This window comes from Leopardus geoffroyi, chromosome D1 (genome assembly GCF_018350155.1).
Source record: "Leopardus geoffroyi isolate Oge1 chromosome D1, O.geoffroyi_Oge1_pat1.0, whole genome shotgun sequence".
Lineage (NCBI taxonomy): Eukaryota > Metazoa > Chordata > Mammalia > Carnivora > Felidae > Leopardus > Leopardus geoffroyi.
The window spans coordinates 55716982-55737096 of NC_059329.1; the positions used below are offsets into that span (position 1 = coordinate 55716982).

Consider the following 20115-nt stretch of genomic DNA (forward strand, 5'->3'; position numbering starts at 1 on the left):
GACCATGACAATAATAAGAGAGAGCTAATTTTCACTGGGGGTAAAAGGGGAGTCAAGAAAAGCTCTTAAAGAATGGTCTCATTATCTCTATATCCCCAGTGTAGCACATTGTTGCTACAAAGAAATTACTCAATGAACGTATGATGAATGAATGGACTAATGCTCAAGCAAACTTACCAGTAGGAGTGGTTACCAGTTTAGTTGTCATAATTGCACCATTACTGCTAACCACCATAATAGGGGAATTGCTACTGGTGGGCAGAGTTGCTGTCACTGGCTTAGGTAAGATTTTACTTGGCTGAACTTGTTGTGTGATGATTTTAACACCTTTGAAAGAAGAAAGGGAAATCTCAGTACAATTATTTTCGAAAACATATTCCTTATACCAACCCAAGAGGGCAGCAGTTACACACAGTCACTCAGTCTTGCCGAAAGAGAAGCTTTTTCCATAATGATGAAACTCTCAATTTGTATTCCTCAAATTCCCATCTTTCTTAATTTCTCATTCAAGAATATAATTAAGGTATTATAGAAGCTATTAACAACTTCTTTAAAAAAAAAAGTTTTTCCTCTTGTCTATGATTTATGTTATATAAAGAGCTTTCAAACCCAATTAGTGTAGTGATGTGGATTTTTTTACATTTTTCAAAATTTTTATTTAAATGTTATAATTGTTACATTCACTTTCCAAATGTAAAATACCCATTTAAAAGAAATCTCTCAAAAACAATAAAATAAAAAATAAAATGAATCTCTCATGCAAACTACAAATTTAAGTACAAATAACTGTTTGAGGAAATTCTGGTAACACTTTTCCCCTGCTAAACTTCATTGAAATAATCTACATAACAGTGTATTGCACTGGCAAATAAAAATTATATTACTTTATGGATGGTGATTGAGACATTAGAAAGCAAACAAATCTGTTCATTTAACAACCTTAAATAATTTTAAATTTCTTGTAGTCAATTAAGAAGTTAAAATTATGACACCTAGGAATAACTGGGGGCAAATTATTTAGTCTCTATAACTCAATTTTTTCATCTGTAAAGACAATATCAGTATATAAATCAAAATTATAAAGTGCCTAATACATAGCAAGAATTCAATAAACTATTATTATTGTAGAGATAAAGAAACTATTATTTATTATAATAAATGATAACCAGTGAAGTTGCATGGAAAAAATTTTTTATAGTATTACCCTATAAGTGAATTAGAATAATGCTTAAGACACATAAAAAGAAGCCCCCCAAAATAACAGAAAAAACACAATGGAATCATTAGAGATTACATGGCTTAGTCCTATATAAATAAGTTGAAAATTTAGATCAAACAGATAATTTTCTAGAAAAATATTGTTTATCAAAATGGACCTCAGAAAAGACAAGTATCTACACAGACAAATTTCCTTAAAATAAATTTTTAGGAGCTCCTTCCCCTTCACCAATAAATAGCAGGAGGCCCAGACGATTTCACAAGACAATTCTACAGTCCTGTAAAAAGAAGGTAATTACAATGTATTTAAAACCATTCCTCTTCAAAGTTCTCATCCTCAGGAAAAAAAAAAAAAAAAAAAAAAAAATTAGATGTTAACTCAATTTGTTGGGATAATATTTTATAATATATACATATATCAAATCATTACATTGTACACCTAAAACTAGATTAGCTCGGCTAATCTGCTCACCTAATGGAACCAGTAAAATGATAACCAATGAAAAGCTCTGGAAACAGTCCCAAGGACAAAAGAAGAAACATCTATTCAACACGTAGAAAAATTCAGTAAGAAAGGAGAGATCTGTGGTTTTTAAACCAAGATCTGTTTCTTGTTACCCACTACGAGTGAGGCAAAGACTCCTCTCCAGAGGAGAGAACTTGACTTGCCTCGACTGCAGAACACAAAGTTTCCTTTCACTGAAGCTCCCTGTTGGAGGGCTTTCTTCTGAGGAGCAGCAGGACTTCAGCTTACCTCATCCTGGCCCCAGGTACATATTGCTAAGTCCCAGGCAAGTGATGTCAAGAGATGGGTGTTCCCTTCTTCTGACAATCCCCCAATTTGTGGAACAAAGGCTATACCTTGGACACAATGCCACTGAGAAAACTGGAGTCCTGATCACAATTGCCCTGCCTTGTGAGGTGGTGGTTCCACCAGTAGGAGAAGCAAGCCAAGAGGATAACAGGCTCCTGCCCAGCCTCCCACTCTTGCCTTCATTGAGTGCTCAGCTTCTAGAGCAGGGGTGTCATTCAGAGAGAGGCTTGCCATTGACCTTATTACCCCCAGAGCTCCAGAGCTACCTGAGGGTAGAAACAGGTAATTAACAGTTTGTAATCTCTTCCCAAAGGAACTGATTTCACTTGCAATAGAGCATGGAGAAGTTCAAGCTCTCGAGAACTGTGGAGGATGTGATGAAAGGCAACTGGAAGAAGATTTCTGGATTTAATAAAAATACAACCTAGATAATAGGCCAGACAGCTTACAGGAAAGAACTGAGACATAAATAAGCTGAGAGGAACCCTCCTATGGTCAGAACAAAAATACTAAAAGTAGACCCCCGGAACTATTCCTTCAAAGAAGCCACAATCAGGAGTGCCTGGGTGGCTCAGTTGGTTGAGCGGCTAACTCTTGATTTCAGCTCAGGTCATGATCTCACGATTCATGAGATCAAGCCCCTCACTGGTCTCTGTGCTGAGCACGGATTCTGTTTGGGATTCTCTCCCTCTCTCCCTCTGTCCCTCTGTCCCTGTGTCCCTCTCTCTCTCTCTTTCAATGCCCCCCCCCCCGCCTTGTGCACTTTCTCTCTCTCCCTCAAAATAAACATTAAACAACAACAAAAAAACAAACAAGAATCCAATAATCAGCAAAGCTATCTTTCAGAAATGCAGTCAAAATAAAGTCTTTACCAGATAAACAAAAATGGAGAGAATTTGTTGCCAAAGTTCCTTATAAAAAGGAAGAAAAAGAAACAAAACAATGATGTCCACTCTTGAAAGCTATTTTACTAGAGGCTCTAATGAGGGAAATTAAGAAGAAAAAGAAATACAAGGCATCCAGACTGTAACAGCAGCAATCATCTCTATGTAGATGACATGATCGTTTATATAGCAAATCCTAAGAAATTTACCTACAACTATTAGAACTAAATAATGAGTTCAGCAAAGGTGCAGGATATCAAATCAACAGAAAAATCAGTTGCATTTACATAAATTACCAATGAACAATCCAAAAAATGAAATTAACAATTCCATTTACAATAGCTTAAAAAAAATGCTTAGGAATAATTTTAACAAAAGAAGTGCCAAGTTTATACTCTAGAAACCACACAACATTGTTGAAATAAAGAAGGTCTAAATAAATGGGAAAACATCTCGTGTCCATGGATCAAAAGATTTAACACATCATTAAGATGGTAATACTCCTAAACTGACCTATACATTCAATGCAATCCCTATCAGAATCTCATTGGACTTCTTTATAGAAACTGATAAGCTGAATTCCAAAATTCATGTGGAATTATAAGGGACCCAAATAGTCAAAACAATCTTTAAAAAATAGAACAAAATAATAGTAATGACACTTCCTGGTTTCAAAACTTATTACAAATCAATAGTAACCAAAACAGTGTGATTGGCATATGCAAAGACATACAAATTAATGGAACAGAATGGAAAGTACAGAAAAAACCTACACAGTGGTCAACTGATTTTCAAATGGGTGCCAGAACCATTCAATGGGGGGGGAAATGGTCTTTTCAACAAATGGTACTGGAACAAATGGATAGCCATATGCTAAAGAATGAAAATGGGAGGCTTACCTTACATCATAACAAAATTGACTCAAAATGGATCAAAGACCTAAAGTTAAGAGGTTAAACTATCAAACACTTAGAAAAAGATATAGAGATAAATCTTTATGATCAAAGGTTTGGTAAAAGATTCTTAAATACGACAGCAAAAGCACAAACAACATTAAAAATAAAGTGGACCTCACCAAAATTAAAAACTCATGCTTCAGGGACCCCTGAGTGGCTCAGTTGGTTAAGTGTCCAACTTCAGCTCAGGTCATGATCTCACAGCTCCTGAGTTGGAAACCTGTGTCGTGCTCTGTGCTGACAGCTCAGAGCCTGGATTCTGTGTCTCTCTCTCTGACCCTCTCCCGCTCATGCTCTGTCTCTCTCAAAAATAAATAAACATTTAAAAAAATTTTTTGTAAATACTTAAAAAAAGGGGTGCCTGGGTGGCTCAGTCGGTTGGGCATCCGACTTCGGCTCAGGTTATGATCTCGCAGTCTGTGAGTTTGAGCCCTGCGTCGGGCTCTGTGCTGACAGCTGACAGCTTAGAGCCTGGAGCCTGCTTCAGATTCTGTGTCCATCTCTCTCTGCCCCTCCCCCGCTCTCACTGTGTGTCTCTCTCTCAAAAATAAAAACGTAAAAAGAAAAATTTTAAATACTTAAAGAACTTGTACTTCATAGGGCAATCATCAAGAAAGTGAAAAGACAACAAAAAACAATGGCAGGAAATATTTGCAAATCATATATATAACAAGGGTTTAATATCTAATATATATAAACTGAAAAAAAACTCTTTACAACTCAATGATAAAAGACAAATAACTCAATTTAAAAGTGGGCAAAGAGGGGCGCCTGGATGGCTCTGCTGGTTGAGTGTCTGACTCTTGATTTCAGCTCGGGTCATGATCTCAAGGTTTGTGGGATGAAGCCCTCTGTCAGGCTCTGTGCTGACAATGTGGAGCCTGGTTGGGATTTTCTCTCTCGCTCTCTCTTACCCCTCCCTGACATGCGCACACACGTGTTTTCTCTCTCTCTCTCAAAATACATAAACATTAAAAAAAAAAAAGTGGGCAAAGGATGTAAATCTTTCTTTCTTTCCTCCCTCCCTCCCTTCCATTTTCTTTCTTTTTTCTTTCTTTCTTGCTTTCTTTCTTTCCTTCCTTCCTTCCTTCCTTCAAGGAGGATAAATGGTCAATATGCACAGGAAAAGATGCTTGACATTATCAGTCATCAAAGAAATGCGAATCAAAACCACAATGAAATACCACTTCACACAAACTAAGAGGTCTAGAATCTTAAAGTCAGAGAATAACAAGTATTGGAAAGGATGCAGAGAAATTGAAACCCTCATACACTAATGGTGGAAATGTAAAATGGTGTAGTCATTTTGGGAAACAGTCTGTAGCTTCTCAAACAATTATACACAGAGTTACCATACAACCGGGCAATCCCTCTCCAAGGTATATACACAAGGGAATTGAATACCTAAAAACTTATACACGAATGTTTTCCACAGAATTATTCTTAACAGCCAACAGGCAGAAAAAATCCAAATGTACATCAATGGACAAATGGATAAACAAAACGGGAAATATTATTTGGCCATAAAAAGGAATGAAGTACTAATACATGTGTGAATCTTGAAAACATTGTTAAGTGAAAGAAACCAGTCACAAGAGGCCACATATTATAGGAGACCATTTATATGAAAATCTAGAATACAGAAATCTAGAGATAGTAGATTAGTGGTTGTTTAGAGCTGGAGAGGTTGCCTTAGGGAGTAATGAATGATAGCTAAAGGTTACAGAGTTTTTTTTCGAAGTGATGAAACTGTTCTAAAATCAACGGTAGTGATGGTCACACATATCTTTGACTATACTAAAATACCTTACTCTGAATGGGTTATTTCAATGTATGTGAATTATATCTCAATAAACCTGCTTTTAAAAATTCCAGAATATTTTTAAAAAGGAAAACATTATCATTCTTTCTTGAAAGCACACATAACATTAAACTAAAGCCTAATAAAGACTGAACGCAAAAATAAAACTACAGACCAACCTCCCAAGACTACCAATACATTGTATTATTAATACCTCATACTAGGATAAATTCCAAAATATTTAAATATGAAAAATGTGACCTGTGACTAAAAATCTAGAAGCGGTAAAGATTACACAGATAAATTCAACTATATAGAAACAAAAAAGATCTACACAGCAGAAGTCCCCACAAATAAAGTCAACAGACAGACAAACTTGGAAGAAAATCTCTGCAAGTCATGAAACACACAAAAGTCTTGCTAATTACCCTAATAAAATTCCCAGAAACTGATGAGAAAAATACCACAGTAGTGGTATGAATGAATGAATACAGACTGTACACAAAAACATATAAATAGTTGAAACATACAGTTGTTCAAATTCATGCTCGATATGAGAAATGAAAATAAAACAACACTGAGAAGATGAAATACTTAAGTATAAAACAAAACACGTACAAAATTTGTACTGTACTGTAAAACACTGATGAAAGAAGTGAAAGAAGACCTAAAGAAATGGAGAGACACACTGTTCATGAACTGGACAACTCAACTCGATTTCAATTCTTCCCAAACTGATCTACAGGTTTAATGGAATTTCTAGGAAAATCCCAGTAAGGTTTTAGTACACACAGGAACATTTAATCTTAAATTTATACAGAAAGGCAATAAAACTAGCATAGCTAGAATAATTTTGAAATAGAAAGATAAAGTGGAAGAAATCACTCTATATACGTTACAGCTTACTATATAGCTATAGTAATCAAGACAGTATGGTACTAACAGAGAGATAAACACAAAGATCAATGGAACAAATGGAGTACCTAGAAATAAACCTACACATATGCCAAACTGATTTCTAACAAAGACGCTTTGCAAAACAAGAGTTTTGATAGCCTTTTCAACAAAGGGTGCTAAAGCAATTATACCCGCAGGCAAAAAAATAATCTTATCTAAACCCCATACTTTATACAAAAATTAACTCAAAATAGATCATGATTTAAATATAAAAAATAAAACTATGTGACTCTTAGAGAAAAAAAATAGAAAAATGTTAAAACCTAGAACTAGGCAAAGTTCTTTGAGTTGATACCAAAAACATAATCCATAAAAGGAAAAATTAACAAACTGGACTGAATCAAAATCTATTATGAGTGAACAACCCAGAGCTATTATTGGGATTTTGTTAATAACACATTCCTCCTATAACTATGTTGGTTAGATTTCTTAAAGCAGTCATGGCATAAGACTCCACAACTGAGGAACTGAAGACTCACGGGGAAAATAGGGTTAAAAGACTAAGGTTTGAGTCACTCTAGAAAAGCTTTTATATTAAAAGCATTTTTACATGAAGTAAGAGAATCCAAACAACATAATATATAATATCTTACAGCTTTTATTAGCCATACTAGATTCTGTATAATTAACCATACCTTGCTCCCCAGAAATTTTTTAGTATCTCCCACCACTCCTATTCAAAGAAATGATTACAAATTCACTTTTGGAATAAGATAAGCATTACCCTGATACCAAAACCAGGCAAAGACACCAGAAAAAAAATTCTGATGAACATGGATGCAAAAATCCTCAATAAAATACTAGCAAACTGAATCCAACAATACATTAAAAAAGTCATTCACCACCATCAAGTGGGATTCATTCCCTGGGATGCCAGAGCAATTCAACATTCGCAAATCAATGTGATACATCACATCAATAAGAGAAAGGATAAGAACCATATAATCATCTCAAAGACGCAGAAAAAGCACACCATCCATTCATGAGAAAAGCCCTCAGCATAATAAAGGCCATTATGTGAAAAACCCACAGCGAACATCATCCTCAGTGGGGAAAAACTGAAAGCTTTCCCTGTAAGGTCAGGAACAAGACAAGGATGTCCACTCTCCCCACTTTTATTCAACATAATCCTGGAAGTCGTAGCCACAGCAATTAGACAACAAAAAGAAATAAAAGGTATCTAAATCGGTAAGAAAGAAGTCAAACTTTCATTATGTGCAGATGACATGACCCTCTGAAAAACTGCACCAAAACAACAGCTAGAACTGATAAACAATTCAGTACAGTCACAGGATACAAAATCAGTTTATAAAAATCTGTTGCATTTCTAAATACCAATAATGAAGCTGCAGAAAAAGAAATTAACAAAACAATCTCATTTATAATTTCACCAAAAACAGTAAGATAACTAGCAACAAACCTACCCAAAGAGGTGAAAAACCTATACTCTGAAAACATAAAACACTGATGAAAGAAACTGAAGACACAAAGAAATGGAAAGACATTCCATGCTCATGGATTGAAAGAACAAATATTGCTAAAATGTCTTTACTACTCATAGCAATCTGCACACTTAATGCAATCCCTATCAAAATACCAACAGCATTTTTCACAGAACTAGAACAATCCTAAAATTTGTATAGAACCACAAAAGATTCCTAATAGCCAAAGTAGTCTTGAAAAGGAAAAAAAAGCAAAGCCAGAGGCTTCACAATGAATTCATAACTCAAGTTATATTACAAAACTGTAGTTATCAAAACAGTATAGTACTGGCACAATAGAGACACATAGATCAATGGAACAGAATAGAAAACTCCAAAATAAACCCACAATTATATGGCCAATCAATCTTTGGCAAAGAAGGAAAGAATATCCAATGAGAAAAAAGTCTCTTCCTCAAATGATATTGGGAAAACTGGACAGGAACATGCAAAAGAATAAAACTGGACCACATTCTTAAATCATACACAAAAATAAATTGAAACAAATTGAGGACCTAAATGTGACAACTGAAACCATAAAAATCCTAGAAGGGAACACAGGCAGCAACTTCTTTGACATCAGCTGTAGCAACTTTTTCTAGATAGGTCTCCTGAGGCAATGGAAACAAAAGCAAAAATAAACTTGGGGACTACATCAAATTAAAAAGCTTCTGCACAGTGAAGGAAACAACAAAACTAAAAGGCGGCCTACAGAATGAGAGAAGATATTTGCAAATGACATATCTGATAAAGGGTTAATATCCAAAATATATAAAGAAGTTCTAAAACTCAGTACCCAAAAATCAAATAATCCAATTAAAAAATGGGCAGAAGACATGAACACTTCTCCAAAGATATCCAGACAGCCAAAAGACACATGAAAAGATGCTCATCGTCACTTATCATCAGGGAAATGAAATATTTCCTCACTACAATGAGGTATCACCTCATGCCTGTCAGAATGGCTAAACTAAAAATGCAAGAAACACCAACTGTTGGTGAGGATGTGGAAAAAAGAACTTTTGTGCACTACTGGTAGGAATGCAAACTGGTGCAGCCACTGTGGAAAACAGTATGTGAGTTCCTCAAAAAATTAAAAAAAGAACTAAAAAATTAAAAGAAGAAAAAAAAAAAAAAAAGAACCCTAGGGTCTAGTAATCACACTATTGGGGGTTTTTAACCAAAGAATACAAAATCCTAACTGTAAAAGGATACATGCACTCCCTCCCATGTTTACTGCAGTATTATTTTCCATAACTGTGGAAGCAGCCCAAGTGTCCACTGATACATGAATGGATGAAGGAAGTGTACAAACACACACACACACACACACACACACACACACACACACACAGGAATATTATCCAGCCATAAAGAAGAATGAACTCTTGCATTTACAACATGGATGGAGCTAGGAAATATAATGCTAAACAAAATAAGTTAGTCGGAGAAAGATAAATGCTGTATGATTTCACTGAAATGTGGAATTTAAGAAACAAATCAATAAAGGGAAAAAGACAAACTAAGAAACAGACTGTTCATTATAGAGAACAAACTGATGGTTACCACAGTGGAGGGAGGGTAGGTGGATGGGTTAAATAGATCTTGGAGATTAAAGAGTACACTTGCTGTGATAAGCACTGGGTGATGTATGGAACTGGAGAATCACCATATTGTAGACCTGAAACTAATATTACACTGTATGCTAACTAACTGGAGTTAAAATAAAAACTTAAAGAGGGCACCTGGGTGGCTCAGTTAAGCGTCTGACTCTTGATTTCAGCTCAGGTCATGACATCGTTGTTCATGAGATTGAGCCCCTTGTCGGGCTCTATGCTGACAGTGAGGAACCTGCTTGGGATTCTCTCTCTCCCTCTCTCTGTGCCTCTCCCTGCTATCTCTTTTTCTCTCTCTCTCAGAATAAATAAATACACTTTAAAATAAAAAAAAACATAAAACCTCTTTAAAAATAATAATAAAAACTTAAAAAAAAAAGAAACCCCGCCACTTGCAACAACATGGATGGACTTTGAGGGCATTATGCTAAGTGAAATAAGACACAGAAAGACACACACTGCATGATCTTACTTATATGTAGAATCTTTTTAAAAAAATGGATTCATACATATAAAGAATATTGGTGATTGCCAGAGGCAGGGGGTGGAAAGTTGGCCAAAATGTAGTCAAAAGGTCTAAGCTTCCAGTTATAAGGTAAATAAATCCTGAGGATGTAACATACCGTATGGTGACTGTAGTTAACAATACTATAGTTACTGCAGTAACTATACCGTACTAACTGTACTGTATTTGAAAGTTGCTTAGAGAATAAATCTTTTTTTTTTTTTTTTTTTTTTTTTTTTTAAATTTTTTTTTTTTCAACGTTTATTTATTTTTGGGACAGAGAGAGACAGAGCATGAACGGGGGAGGGGCAGAGAGAGAGGGAGACACAGAATCGGAAACAGGCTCCAGGCTCTGAGCCATCAGCCCAGAGCCCGACGCGGGGCTCAAACTCACGGACCGCGAGATCGTGACCTGGCTGAAGTCGGACGCTCAACCGACTGCGCCACCCAGGCGCCCCGAGAATAAATCTTAAAAGTTCTCATCACAAGAAAAAAATGCGTAACTATGTTTGATAATGGATGTTAACTAAATTCATTGTAATCACTTTGAAATATATAAATAAATCATTATGTTGTATATCTATAAGTAATACAATGTTGTATGTCAATTATATCTCAAAAACTAATAATAAAATATTCCCATCAAAAACCAAAACAAAGCTGAAAATGTTGGCATCTTCCAAATGCTTCTTCTACCACCAAATAAAGTCCAGATTCATTGGAGGAAAAAAACCATCCACTTTCATTTCTTAAAGATGTACCTATTAACAGTCTTTTTAATTTCCCTGTGTTTAAGCCTCCACCCTACCTGCCTTTTTATTCAATACTTTTATGATTCAATAACTTCAAATAATTGATTCTTACTTCTGAGTTCCCACTGCCCTGGAGATGCTTTCAGTAAACTGCTAAACTGTTATTCCACAAACCACAAAGTTCTTCTCTGTACACAATGTCCTACAATCTCAGCAACTCTGCTTGTACAATTTTATGCCAAATTCATAAAATGGCATTCTAACACAGAACTCTCCAGACTAATTTTTCAACTGCCTACTTTCTATAATCCCAATGCATCCAGAGTATAATTTTAAAAACTGGGTTGTTTCCTCAGCTTCTTTATCTCCCTGGAGAGTCCAGGGGAAATAACTGCTACGGCTGAGCAAACTGCTTTTTTTCTCATTTCTATTCCCAAGCTCCAGTTCTTTCTACATATGTATTTCCAACAGGAGGCTCTCAAAATATATTTTAGAATTAAAATTCTGGGGCTTGAGGAAACTATATCCATGTAAACGAGCAGTCTTCAGAGAAGTAGCGATTGGGGAAGAATTACATATTGTAAACATTTTCCAGTTACCTGACTCCTGTTTGATTTGAATGGTAGGCTTGATACCAGGTGGCAAAGGAGACTGCTGAGGCTGTTGCTGATGAGATACTGGAGCAGGCTGGGCCACCTGCTGCTGGGTCTGTTGCTGCACTTGATGTAACTGCTGCTTAGGAGACTGTTGATGCTGTTTAGGAAACTGTGCAAGAATCTGAGTTGGGGCACCCACTAAACTTTTGGGGGAAGGAAGTCTGGTCGATGCCATTTTGATCGCTGATGTAGATACGCCTGTAGAAGAGTAAGGGGAAAAGAACTTATTTAACAGTAAAGCATACTTAAAGATACTTCTTTTTAAAAAATTTTTTAATACATTTAAAAAAAATTTTTTTTTAATGTTTATTTATTTTTGAGAGAGAGGCAGAGCATGGGCAAGGGGGAGGGACAGAGAAGAGGAGACACAGAATCTGAAGCAGGCTCCAGGCTCTGAGCTGTCAGCACAGAGCCCGACGCGGGGCTCGAACTCACGAACTGTGAGATCATGACCTGAGCTGAAGTCGGACCCTCAACCGACCGAGCCACCCAGGCGCCACTGAGATACTTCTTATACTAGGTAAACCGATAAAAACAGTGACTTATTAAGCACCTATTAAATGTCATATATAATATATGGTATTTTATATATTCGCTGTACAGTCCTCAAACCTTGCAAGGGAGGCATGATTGCTCTCACACTCAAAAAAACTGATTTCCCTTGGTGGACAGTTAAAATGAAAGAAACACAGTATCAGGAAGGATATTCACACATGTCTCTCGGGACATTTTCTGTTAGAAAACACAGGTTCTTAATGTGAATAATAAAAGAATAAATCAAACTAAGTTTTGAATTTTATTTGTAATACATTTTTTTTAAATATTACTTTTCAAGTTCTGGTAAGTCAATCTAAACAAGACATGAGAAAATATCTCACACTGAAACATTCATCTTTTGAACTTTTCAGCATGACAAAGTAGTTTTTCTAGGTCTCATTTCTGATAATCTATAAATTAAAGTCATTTCTTGAGAACTCTGTCATTAAATAATCTGTGAAAATTACAAGTGGGCGTACTCAATACATCCACAGAAAAAAAAATTCTTTTTTTTTTTCATATTTATTTATTTATTTATTATTTTATTTATTTATTTATTTTTTAATTTACATCCAAGTTAGCGTATAGCGCAACAATGATTTCAGGGGTAGATTTCTTAACACAGCAACAAGATTCTGATTGATATAAGGTAGTAAGACATTGCTTCTCAGTATAATGCTAATATTAGCAGTATGCATAGGTAAGGAGTACCAGTAATCAGTAATTTTCTTATAATTCTTCAACAACTCAACAGGACTTTTATCTGTAAATGAATTAATTTTCCTAATGACCTGGAATATAACTCATCATATCAACTTTTTGAGCACTGCTGGAATGAAATGAAACTCATAAATAGCCGAATTACCAAATTCTTAGGCTATTTCACACCTTCTTCTTTCACACCCCCAACATGACAACTACTTTGTATTACAGAAAAAATTTTAAATACCACATTCTTATGTAAAATGCTTGTGGAGAATGACAAAGACAGAAAAGATACCTTGAAAAGTGATTCTGACTCCTAGGACCACAGCTTCCCCCATTTGTTGAATTGCCCTACAAGTCTCCAAGCAGGAGACTGTTGCTGTGCTATCAGATAAAATCACAGATAGAGGACTGACAGGCAAAAGGTGTAATTAGAATCCCCTGGAGGGCTTAACCACATTACTTACACATTCTCCCACCTCACTCAACCCTATCCATCCCCAAATACTAATATTTTGGTGACATATGTGTGTTATACTGCTTAGTTGTGCTGAACTAGATTATCTCTGGAGCCCCATTCAGCACCAACATTTTATGATTCAAGGAGCATAATGTTTTATACGAGTGATAGATACTATTTTTAAAAGCTCTAACCTTTATATTGAATTTATAATGAACTCTTGTATTAACTGTGGTAAATTGTGCACATGAGAAACTCCCTATGTTCTCCATATAGTTTTTTATGGTAAAAGTATCTGGTATAAAAGTAGTCAGGATAACTTTAGAATCAGAGAATTATGTTCACATTGTACCTTCAACTCACAAACACATTAACAGCCGTATGATCTGATTAAAGTACTTAAACTCTCTGAGTATGTGTTCATTCAGTAAAAACTTACTGAGCATATACCTTATGGTAGATCTTCGGGACACTAAATTGTATCCATGAAACAGTCCCTACCTTCAGAAAGGTTACAAGAGAAGATAATCAAATGATTATACAGATTTACCATTACAAACTATAATAAATGCTATTTTTGTTTTAACAAGTAGAAAATTCTCTTTATTTTGTCCTTGCTTCCCAAACAATTCAGTGCTAAAGCCATCAGCTGGTACAACGCAGCTAAGCAGAAGAGTGGCTTATCATGAAATGTCAGAGCCCATTGCAGAAACTGGACTAGCATGGAAGTCAATAAGATGAGGAGGGTGTCAATGCTGGGGAAACTCAGGGGATACCATGCATATAGCTTTAGAGCCCAAGTAAGATACAGAGGGGTTCCATGAGTGTGAGCCACCTAATTGTCTCAAAGCTTGAGCAGAATGTCCACAGGAAGGGGTGGCTAAGGTAACGTCAGAACCCAAACTAAGTGAAAAGGTCTTCTGGATGGGAAGGCAGCCTGCCATAGGTGTCAGCCTGCCTTAGGTGTCAGTTGAGTAGGGTGAGAGTGGCATCCATGCAAAAGGGTGACATGGGCAGGGTGTCAGAAACAGGTGTGGTGATGCAGGACTTTGCAGAATGTCAGAGCCTGAGTGAAGATAGGAAGGCATATGCAAAAGCATAGAGGTGGGGGCAGTAACAGCAATGACAGACTGGTTGCATACTGGGAAACTGACAAAATAAGTACATATATGAAAGATAATGGAAATTAGGTTTTTCACTATCAAAGAAGGGAATGGAGAAAACTAGAGTTGTTTAATTAAAATTAGACATAGCAATATGAACCCATAGTTTTCCATATATAGAAATAAATATAGATGTAAACATGTGAGTGTGAATATAAATGTACACACAGGTGATTTTGCACGTGTGCACATACACGCATGCCCATACTTGCACACACACACAACATAGTAGTAGCATATCTAGCACCGAGATTTTAGCTTCTAATTATCACTTTCCATGAAGAGGAATCACGGTTCCTTGGAAAAATGGCTCACCCAGGGCTAGAGTAGGAAAAGTACAAGACGAGCTTGCTAAATATAAAAGACTTTTTACTCCTCGTATGTAATTTCTTTAAAAGAAAATTGTTTAAAGCAAAAATAGTCAACAATGCAATCTGGGGCTTATAACATATAGAATTTAAATGTAGGACAACCATAGCACAGTATGAGAGAGAAAAAAAAGTATACTATTCTAAGATTCTAATACAATATGGGAAGTGGTATATTACCTGAAGACAGGCTGTTATAAATTAAAAATCCATATTGTAAGCTCTAGAGCTCAGTTCTCAACTAAGGGCAGCCTGCCCCCTCCTACCCCCAAAGCTGGCAATTACTAAAGACACTTTTCACTGTCATGACAGGGGGTGTGCTTAGTATCTAGTAAGCAGAGGTCAGAAATGCTGTTAAACATCCTCTAATGTACAGGTCAGCCTTTCATAGCAAAGAATTATCTGGTCCAAAATGTCCATATGTGGAGGTTGAGACCCAACTCTAGAGAAATTATTTAAAAAGTATATATTAAAAAAAAGTAAATATACACACATGTATATTTAAGAAGCCAACAGAGGACATAAAATGGAATCCTTTTTTTAAAAAAAATCAATAAACCTAAAAGATGAGAAAAAAGGGAAAAGGAAACAAAGAACAGAGGATGAATAAAAAACAATTACCAAGATAGTAGACTTGAACTCAATCATATTGATAATTACATTAAATGTAAATGGACTAAATAATTCAATTAAAAGGCAGAGATGGCCAAATTGGATTAAAAAAAAGACAACTATACAATGTTCATGAGATGCATTTTATTTTTTATATGTTTAATTTTGAGAGAGAGAGAGAGAGAGAGAGAGCGCAAGAGAGTGTGTGTGTGCAGGACAGGAGCAGAGAGAGAGAGGGAGAGAATTCCAAGCAAGCTCCACACTGTCAGCAGAGCCCGATGCAGGGCTGGATCCCACCAAGTGTGAGATCACAACCTGAACTGAAATCAAGAGTAGGACACTTAACCAGCTGAGCCAACCCAGGCACTCCAAGAGATGCATTTTAAATGCAAAGGGCGGACGGGTTAAAAGTAAAAGGATGAGAAAAGATATATTGTGCAAACGCTAATTATAAGAAACCTGGAGTGGCTACAGAAAAGGTAGACATCAAAACAAGAGGTATTACCAGAGAAAAAGAGCAATGCTTTATAATAAAAAGGAGGTCATTTCATCAAGATACCAAAGTCAACTACACTTCAATAATAAATTTTTTTTTTAAGAAAGACAACAATCCTGGGGCGCCGGGGTGGCTCTGTCAGTTGAGCAGCTAGCTTTGGCTCAGGTCATGATCTCACAGTTTGTGAGTTCAGGCTCCACTTTGGGCTCGCTGCTGTCAGTGCAGAGCCTGCTTCAGATCCTCTGTCCCCTTCTCTCTCTGCCCCTATCCTGCTCACTCTCTCTCAAATGTTTCTTTAAATAAACACTAAAAAAAAAAAAAACAACAACAATCCTAAATGTGCATGCATCTACCTAATAGCAGCTCAAAATACAAAAAATAAAAAATGACAGTGTTACAAAGAGAAATGCACAAGGCCACAATTATAGCTGGAGATATTTACACTCCTCTCTCAGTAAGTGATATTATAAGCAGACCAAAAAAAAAAAAAAAAGATAAAAGATTATTTGAACAATTCTATGAATCAATTTAATCTTATTGATGTGTGTAACATAAGACCAAGTGAAAAACTAATTGTTCTAAAATCATTTATTAAATGATCTAATGCAATATACATGCTTGGTTGTCTGATTAATTTTTTTTCCTCCTCCTTCCTCTTTTCTAACAAAAACCTATTTCTCCTCTCAAAAGGATCTACCTTCCTGGGCACTGGAATGTATTTTTATGGAAGGCTGGCCCCACACCAGCTCTAAAGGGCAATTTCTAATTGATCTAATAAGTCAGTCATGATGGCCCCATTCCTCTCACCAGGGATTACTTTAGGCTAGGTGTATGACAGTTGTGGCCAAAAAGACATGAAGGGAATCTTCTGGGAAAGGTTTTCTCTTTCCTAAGAGAGACTCACAAAAGGGGACTGTCTCTTATTCCTTTGCTGGTTGTTGTATATGCATGTGGTACATGGAATTGCTGCACTCATGCTGCAACCACGATATGAGCTACCTGAGAAAAAAGCTGATACACCAAGGAAAGAAGAGAAGAAAGGTGAAAAGAAATTTCTTGATATAACCTAACTGGAATTTCTCTGCTTCTGGACTTTTACTTTTATGAGATAATAAATTTTCTTCTTTTAAAAACCACTCAGTCAGATTTACGTAAAGTAATTTAATTACTTATCAAATTTTGTAATTCAATTTATATATTAATAATCCAGGGCTCTGTAAAATGTATTAAACATCTGAATGCGGAAGAATATAGACTGCTGTGAATACCACTGACATAACAGTCCACATTTGGAGGAATTAAATATAGTTCAGGCCACACTGGTAATTCTGAATAAACGTGAAATACTTAAGAGTCTTAACATGAGCCCCAAAGAAAGTGAAGCCCAAAACACATCAAAATACCAAAGTCATACAAGTGAAGGGGAAAGAAGATACATAACTGTAGGAATATTACCTGTGTTTTGTCTTATAGGGATTAAAGGGGAAAAAAGGTATTAAACAACTGGCTAGTTAAATAGTATGCCATTCAAAAATTTGTTTAATCTTAGAAGTTATACTCCCTCGCCCCCATTTTTTATAAACAGGAGGAACAAAAACTTAATAGTGGACACATACTAGTGAACTATTCCAAGAGGATATAGTTCAGGGAGCTAAAATATAACACTTAGCAACCTCTATAAAAAACAAAACAAAACTGCAACCTTCTGATTTGGTAATCCTGCTCCTGAAAGCTGGTTCTAATAAAAGAGAGGGTTCAATTAAATTCACAAAGGTGTATAGGTAAAAAAGGCTATAGGTAGATCTCTAACATCAAAATCTAGAAATACTCTAAATATCCAACATTAAGAGAATAATTTAATAAACTGTAATAGTAATAGAAATATTAAATAGTATTGAAAAAAATTAGGATAGTTTAGAAAAACAGAAGAATATTATATGGAAAAATGTATGATTCCAAATGGAATACAGGTTTTTTATTCCAAATAAATAAAAAATATTATTCAAATAAGTAAAAAGGCATTAATAAATACATAAAATTGAAAGTGCTATTGTGGTAGGTTTTAAAAAATTTAAATGATAAACGAGGACCACATTTGAATTGACGGGGTTGAGGGATTTCCTAAAGAAAGGGTTTCATGAAACAGAAATGGAAAACAGGATCTGCATTCAGGATGAGTCTAAAGAAAATAAATACAGTGAAGAGAAGAGCAGTATTTAGTGGATACAACTGAAAACAATATGTTATTTAGGTTAAAGTGGGGTCAAGGACAGAAAATAAAAGGTCAGTGGAAGACAGACACAGTATTGGGTAAATAATTCATGAAGTCCACAAAAGAATATGAGGAGAAGAATGAGACGAAAGAAAATTTCTCTCACCAAAATATGAGAAAAGACAATGGCAATAGGATTTAACTGAAAAATAGGTAGAATAAAAGGTAGAAAGGTCACAGTAATCAACCTGTGTAATAAACAATAGCCTACTTTGCCTTAAGAGGAACAAGATTTTAAGAGATATAAATCATATAGATTTAAGAGATAACAAATAAAAAGCTATGCAATTTACAGGAGAAAAAAGGGGAGGAATCAAATATGAAGCAGTCATCTAAAATAAACTACTTCATTCTATACACATAAGGCATATTTTAACTACCACCTTTTTTGGTATTACCAGCACCAGACTTACAACTACCAAATAAAAATTCTCTCTCCCAACACTAAAGTGTCCAGGTGTCTATATATATGTTACCTTTTATCAAACAAAGAGGGAATATGATATATACAAATTTGCTTACATATTTAAAAAATGGAAGGATAAATAAAAAACTAACTGAAGGAAAAAAAGGTTACCAATCAGGGAAGGACAAAACAGGGTGTAAGAACCATAAATAACAGAGAGATTTCTAAAAACACACCTTGTTTTGTGGATTTGACTCTGGAACATAAACTTCTATGCAATTATAAATTACGGAAAAATATTTTAAATTGCAATCAGTAAAAACGAAACAAAATGAAACAAATTAACCTAACCGTATATTAAATTAGAGGTTAAGTATAAGGAAAAAAGTCATTTCAAGTGACTTTAAAATACACTAATTTGACTATATATCCTTAGTGAGGATATCCTAAGAACCAAAAGAACCATAATAATCTTAAATTCTGTTCAATGACTGTATTGTTAGTCATATTGATTTTGTTATTCTGAAACTATATTACAGGATAAATCAAATATATAACTTTACTGTCAGAAACCAGGATTTTCAGTAAAAGGAGAAAAAAGATACAATTATACAAACAAAAACAAAGTAGTTAAAAATCCTTAATTCTAAATTGGAATTGACAATATCAGTATAAACTGATGATGTATTTCCTCCTTAAAAAAAGGACTCTAGTTCTGTCCACAGAAAAGATTTAGAAATAATGACCAATCCAGTAGCAATGATCATCCCCATGGTGCCCAGACTATGGTATCTAACCACCATTTCTCACTAAGAAACGAGGCCTCCTTAAAAAATGTGTAATTCCAGGGGCGCCTGGGTGGCTCGGTCGGTTGAGCGTCCGACTTCGGCTCAGGTCACGATCTCACGGTCCGTGAGTTCGAGCCCCGCGTCGGGCTCTGGGCTGATGGCTCAGAGCCTGGAGCCTGCTTCTGATTCTGTGTCTCCCTCTCTCTCTGTCCCTCCCCGTTCATGCTCTGTCTCTCTCTGTCTCAAAAATAAATAAAAACGTTAAAAAAAAAAAAATGTGTAATTCCAAATCTGGGGCAGAAAATGTAGAAGATGAACCCAGAACATCTTGTCATATCACAAAATAAGGGCTATTAAGGACTACTGTGGTTGTGTCAAAAGAATTCAGGAACCAACTTAAAGAAATTCCCACTGTAATGATGGGAAAATTTGAGCACCAAAATTTAACATCTGCAACTGAGGTGCCTGCGTGGCTCAGTCGGTGGAGCATCTGACTTCGGTAAGGTCATGATCTTGTGGTTCGTGGGTTTGAGCCCCATGTTGGGCTTTGTGCTGACAGTAAGAAGCTTGCTTTGGATTCTCTGTCTCCCTCTCTCTCTGCCCCTCCCTTGCTCATGCTCACTCTCTCTCAAAAATAAATAAGTATTAAAAAAAAGAATATCTGTAAT

The 20115-nt window shown here is 35.6% G+C and overlaps 1 protein-coding gene across 31 annotated transcripts in view; it reads right to left on the reverse strand.

Moving 5' to 3' along the window:
* EMSY (EMSY transcriptional repressor, BRCA2 interacting) overlaps nucleotides 1-20115 on the reverse strand; it is an 89002-nt gene that overhangs the window by 36217 nt on the left and 32670 nt on the right. For 26 of the 31 annotated variants that reach the window (XM_045483940.1, XM_045483928.1, XM_045483923.1 and 23 more), the window contains 2 exons: nucleotides 11584-11838; nucleotides 178-327 (listed from right to left, as the gene is read on the reverse strand). In XM_045483940.1, coding sequence (XP_045339896.1) covers nucleotides 178-327; nucleotides 11584-11838 — 405 coding nt within the window. The remainder of the gene's footprint in view (nucleotides 1-177; nucleotides 328-11583; nucleotides 11839-20115) is intronic. The other 5 variants (XM_045483938.1, XM_045483937.1, XM_045483946.1 and 2 more) reach the window with 1 other exon arrangement.